The sequence below is a fragment of the Malus domestica genome, chromosome 03 (genome assembly GCF_042453785.1).
Source record: "Malus domestica chromosome 03, GDT2T_hap1".
NCBI lineage: Eukaryota > Viridiplantae > Streptophyta > Magnoliopsida > Rosales > Rosaceae > Malus > Malus domestica.
The window spans coordinates 8,121,833-8,127,824 of NC_091663.1; the positions used below are offsets into that span (position 1 = coordinate 8,121,833).

The 5,992-nt window shown below is 40.2% G+C and overlaps 1 protein-coding gene across 1 annotated transcript; it reads left to right on the forward strand.

Annotated features, from left to right (window-relative positions):
• Positions 1 to 2,222: 2,222 nt before the first annotated feature.
• LOC103421067 (probable protein phosphatase 2C 4) lies at positions 2,223 to 5,664 on the forward strand. Its single transcript, XM_029099729.2, has 4 exons — positions 2,223 to 4,302; positions 4,401 to 4,514; positions 4,887 to 5,151; positions 5,248 to 5,664. The coding sequence occupies exons 1-4, from the start codon at positions 2,629 to 2,631 to the stop codon at positions 5,361 to 5,363; spliced, it is 2,169 nt and encodes a 722-aa protein (XP_028955562.1). The 5' UTR covers positions 2,223 to 2,628; the 3' UTR covers positions 5,364 to 5,664.
• Positions 5,665 to 5,992: the final 328 nt, after the last annotated feature.

Consider the following 5,992-nt stretch of genomic DNA (forward strand, 5'->3'; position numbering starts at 1 on the left):
AAAAAGTGATCATTTTAGCAACTGAGATTTGTATTTCTTTATTTCAGCCAATTTCATTTTTCAAACACAGAATGTACACAACTTTCATAATGAGATAATTCACTTAAAAAGTAGAGTCATGACATCATTATATATCAATCATAGATATCAAACTTAACACAAATATATATCGTCTTATGATCAAGTTATCCTCAAATGTGATTATTTTCAACTTGTTCATTCTGCAAGCAACGTTAAATAAGACTCCTCACCGCACAACCCAATTATTGATGATGTGAAAGCTAGTTTGAGATGTTTAAGCTTGTTGGAGATCTTTCTTTAAGTCTCATATTGTTCATGCCCGAAGTAGTGTGAATTTTGTGACGCATAAATTGACCAAATTGCCGCTAGTGCACGATCTATATTTTGTTTGGTTTGGCGATCCTCCAAGTTTTATCTTCGGTGTTCTCCTTATAATTGTACCGCTTAATTTATCAATTAAAAAAAAAAGTTCTCAATCGAAGCATCATTGTTGCTTGAGCTGAAACGATATTAATTTATTAGATAAAATAAAAGGAAAACTAATGAAAAATGTTTGAAAACTGAGTTTTAATGATAAAGACAAAATAAGAGGTAGAGTGAATAGTATCGAGAATGACTTTTTAGTGTAAAAATATGGTTTTTCGTTAAAGTAAATAATACCGGAAGCTTTTCGTTAAAATTTCCTAAAACAAAAGTTCTAGTACAAATAGAAAAAGTTGGGACAAAATACATTCATAATAAAGGTCAGTAATTAGACGAAACAAATTACACATAAAAATTTGATCGTTGAACTACACATCTAGTTAAGTATCTTAAAAGTTTAAAACAACTATAATTAAATGTAAAAGATTGTTAGTTGGTGTAGAAAGTAATTGGTGGAGTAAGTTACAAACCCACAAGATAAATTAAGAAATAAATGAGACTTATTTAAAAACTGGCTTAGCCTTAATTGGCTTGTACATGAAGTCAATGGTTTTAAATTTAAACATCATCATCTACCTCCCTCCCTCTCTTTCCTCGAGAAATTATAGTTAAACAAAAATAAAAAAAGTAAGGTAGTATCATGTCAGCCGTGATATTTTTATTTAAGTTTTTTGTTTTGTTATTTTTTTTAACATACGATATTATCTACACTAAGAGGGAGGGAGTCGGCTTAACCTCATAATGAGCTAGCAATAATATGGTTCAAATTCTTCATTGGCGAGGAATATCACTAGACCGTAGTACTAAGTAACTTTCGTTTTGTTATTATTTAAATTAAAATATCACAATTGACGTGGAACTACCATACTACATTATAATTTTTCTCCTCTCTCCTGAGAGATTTTTCAATGTGACTGTCACATGAGATGGTACACCACTTGTTCTTATATAAATAGTGGGTTATGTGTGTTAAAAGGTTAATAACTTAAAAATTAAAATTTTTCACCACTTGCATAAAAATACGTGATGTACCATCCTTATTTCCGTCATAAGACAACTAAAAATTTCTCCTCCCTCCCCACTTCTATCAATATTTAATAGTTAAATACAATCAAAAGTCAACAAAAAGTAAAGTCCCCCACTGGTCAAGCCCCGTTTAAAACTTCCACGGTACAACTTAGTAAATGCTTAACCTAAATAGTAATCTTCAACCAACCCACCTCACCAAATTTAATAATCCAAATCTAATTAAAAACTTCCCACAATAAATAAAACCAACAAAATAAAAAAAAAAATTATGGATTGAGAGCTTATTTAGCTTGAAAATCCTGTGAATTCAACCGTTGATCTAATTTTAAAGCTAATAGCAATTTTTTTTTCAATTCAGTTGCAGACTCTGACTCACTACATCCTGTTACTTGATCATTTTTCTTGTTAACCAATACCATAATATGCTATGAAGAAGTTTCCAAAAAAATTTAAAAAAAAATAAAAATAAGAGGGCTAAGAAGTTCAACTGTTCAACATCCTAATTTTTTGTCGATGACATTACATATTTTACAAATTTAATCTTATCAAAATAAAATCCGTTTTAAATGAGGTCAAGCACTCACTGTGAGCTGCGGACGGTACTCGAGTTGACAAAAGATATCCCGCAGGGAATACGCGTGCCACGTGTTCGCATCGGACGCGTCTTCTCGCTCCCCCTCGTTCCGATCCAACGCTGCTCGTGGCACGTTTTCCAGCACTATTTATTGGCTTTTGCTATTTGACTTTTCGAAACTTCAAACATTTCCCCCACGTCATGTCAACGCTTCACACGAGCGCGTGAGGCAACCTCACACACAGCAAAATCAACCACGGCTCTCTCTGTCCGGGCCCACCAAGCCGTGCAAATATCATCCACTGGCAACCGCGCGTTTGAACCACGCTCCTCTAAGAAGAAAGCATAAAATTAATCTCGAGACTTCAAACCCACGAGTTTACTTAATGCACCCACAAAACCTTATTTATTTTCCCATTTCAAAAAGCCTCATCCTGAAAGTCAACGCCTCTCCCCCTTCTTCTTCGAAGCTTCATTTCTCTCTCTCACTCTACCGATCGGTCATGAGAGCTAAAGCAAAAGATAAAAGCTCGATATCTTTCACTTAAATTTTTTATTTTTTGCGTTGGGTTTACCAGATTATGGGGAACGGCTTCGGGAAAGTAAGCGAGTGCTTCACCGGCGTCAAGGAACGCCGCCGTCACGGCAGACAAGACGTGTCAGTTTTACCATCGGACCAATACGACGAGGGACTCGGGCACTCCTTCTGCTACGTCCGACCCGACCCTACTTGGCTCGCATCCTCCAAAGTCCACTCCGAAGAAGCAACCACTTTCAGAACTATCTCCGGTGCTTCCGTCAGCGCCAATACTTCCACCCCTCTCTCCACCTCCCTACTCGATCTTTACTCCTACAACAGCATCGATCGAGCGGCGGCGTTCGAGAGCTCCACCTCTTTCGCTTCGATTCCACTGCAACCCATCCCGAGAAATCTGATCAATTCAGGTCCGATTTCGGCTAATTTTGGAGCTGGGGTTCCCGGGTCGGGTCCTCTGGAAAGAGGGTTCCTTTCGGGTCCTATCGAGCGCGGGTTCATGTCGGGTCCACTCGAGCGGGGCATCTTCTCGGGTCCGATGGAAAAGGGTTACTCCGAGCAGTTGCCCCGGAGCTTCTCTATCGGCGGTCTCGGATTTAAATCGAGATCCCGGAAGGGGAAATTGATTGGGGCTTTACGGCGGGCGATATCGAAGACGGTATACCGGGGTCAAAACGCCATCGTTTTGCCAATAAAAAGCCGAGTCGTTTCGGTGAAGGAGGATTGGGTTGTCGGCGGCGGGCAGGAGAAGATTAATCACAACGAGAATTTGACCGTTAGCAGCATGAATTTCAGTAGCGAGGGAAGTTTGGAAGACGACGAGTCGTTGGGGAGTCAGAATCTCCACTGGGCGCAGGGGAAGGCAGGGGAGGATCGGGTGCACGTCGTCGTTTCGGAGGAGGACGGGTGGGTTTTCGTCGGGATTTACGACGGATTCAATGGCCCGGATGCACCGGATTACTTGTTGTCTAATTTGTACACGGCTGTGAACAAAGAGCTTAAAGGGTTGTTGTGGGATGAGAAGGCGGAATCGGGTGCGGTGGCCGCCCCTGCAACCTCCCCTGTTCGCTCCGAAGATTCGAATTCGGACAGTGATGGTGACTTGGGAAGGAATCCGGTGGTGGATGAGCAAGAGAATTATCCTTGTGCAAGTGGGGAGGGGAATTTCGATTCGAATTCGAGGAGAAAAGAAGGGAGGAATTTGAAAACAAAGTACCGCGGCACGGCGAGGAAATGGGAGGATAATCAGAGGAGGTGGAGGTGTGAGTGGGATAGAGAGAGAGTGGAGCTTGATAGGAGGTTGAAGGAACAGATGAGTAAGTTTTCGGGCTCCGATGCATCCACCGGAGCTTCTTGTGCGAATCACTCGGATGTTTTGAAGGCTCTGTCTGAAGCCTTGAGAAAAACAGAGGAGGCATATTTGGAAGTTGCTGATGAGATGCTCTTGGAAAATCCTGAATTGGCTCTGATGGGTTCTTGTGTTCTTGTGATGCTGATGAAGGGTGAGGATGTTTATGTGATGAATGTGGGCGATAGTCGCGTGGTTTTGGCTCAGAAGGCGGAACCCGATTATTGGTTAGGGAAGATTAGGCAGGATTTGGAGAGGATTAATGAGGAAACTTTGAATGATATGGAAGGATGTGACGGCGAGAGAGACAATGTGATTCCCAATTTGACTGCTTTTCAGCTGACCACGGATCACAGCACAAGTGAAGAAGAGGTGTGTTGTGTTCCGTTTTTTGTGTTGTTTCTTGTGTTTGGGTTGTTGGTTTTGAGAGGGTTGATTCATGTTTTTGTATGCTGCATTTTTCTTTTCAGGAAGTTCAGAGAATCCGAAATGAACACCCGAAAGATGCTTGCGCTGTGATGAATGACCGTGTCAAGGGCTCCTTGAAGGTCACTCGGGCTTTCGGTGCTGGTTTTCTCAAACAGGTATTGATGCATACTACACTGGTTGCTTTTCTTCAGCCCTTTTGTTAGCATTCTTTGGTTTAGTAGTCCATTACATCTCAAGTAATTGTGCTTGTAGATAATAGAGGCATATGATCATTACAGCCCTTGTGATTTGTAACCTCCAACCGCATGAATGACTCAGAGGAAGATTAGGAAGCACTTGAATTATCATTGCTCGATAAATTAGAGAAATATTTGAGCTGCAAAGTATAAACTATTGAGATTTTAGATGCAACAGATGGAGGCTTTACCAATTTTTGCACATTCAATGATCTCTGTGATTTTGATTACAATGTTATGTTACAAGATTGTTTGCGTATTGATATCCGGTGTTTCCCTGTCTGCTTTCAGCCTAAATGGAACAATGCACTTCTAGAGGCGTTCCAAATCGACTACATAGGGACTTCCCCATACATCACTTGTTCTCCTTCTCTCCACTACCACAGATTAGGTCCCAAAGACAGGTTTTTGATATTATCCTCCGATGGATTGTATCAATACTTTACCAACGAAGAAGCTGTTTCTGAAGTTGAACTTTTCATCACATTGCAACCTGAAGGAGATCCGGCGCAGCATCTGGTTGAGGAAGTGCTGTTTCGTGCTGCAAAAAAGGCCGGTAAGTTGCAGTCAAAATTAGAGTTGTTCTTAAACTAGAAAAGTGTTATTCATTGCAGAACACTAACACACCGAACTTGGTTTACATGACTCTCAGGAATGGACTTCCACGACCTTCTCCAAATACCACAAGGGGATCGAAGGCGGTACCATGATGATGTTTCTATCATCGTTATTTCATTAGAAGGAAGAATATGGAGATCATGTGTATAAGCAGAGAAAATAACAGATAAACAGACAAAAATATAGAGAAAATCCCAGAAAATTCATGCATTTTCCTTCCTCGTTCGACATTTTTTTCTTCGTTTTTATCCCTAATCACCTCTGTAAAATACCAATTAAGCTTCAGGAAGTACCTGAGGAAGAACTTGGTTGTGCAGTTTTCTGGGTGGTGAGGACTGTAAGATATAAAATCTTGTTCTCCAGTTGATTATATAAACTTGTCATAGAAAAACAAAATTGTAATTTTTTGAATAAGCGACGTTCCTTGCGAAAAGGGTTTTGTTTGGCACAATGTTCTCTACCATCACTTTCCTGTAAATCTATTTTTATCCAACTTTTCATCTCAGCAGCATCTGCATCTTCCGCTTTTTTGTGAGCAATTGCATTGTTGGTTTTCCAAATGTTCTTCTGCCGTTACAAATACTAGGTTTCGGATATTTGTGCTCCCTTTTCAGCTTATGCATGGATATAGGGGGTGCTATCTTTACATCTGTTTTTATCTCTTAACACACTTTCTATCAACTTCTATCTTTTAATCTTCCTTAATCTATTCAATCTGAAAGCCGGACATTGAGAATGGTGCGTGGGGAGGTAAAATGGTCGAAAATCGGAAATTGAAA

Coding starts and splice junctions, on each gene's coding strand:
- LOC103421067 (XM_029099729.2), top strand. CDS start 2,629: ATGGGGAACGGCTTCGGGAAAGTAAGCGAGTGCTTCACCGGCGTCAAG. Junction 4,515..4,886: donor GTGCTGGTTTTCTCAAACAG/GTATTGATGCAT, acceptor GTCTGCTTTCAG/CCTAAATGGAACAATGCACT. Junction 5,152..5,247: donor TCGTGCTGCAAAAAAGGCCG/GTAAGTTGCAGT, acceptor CATGACTCTCAG/GAATGGACTTCCACGACCTT.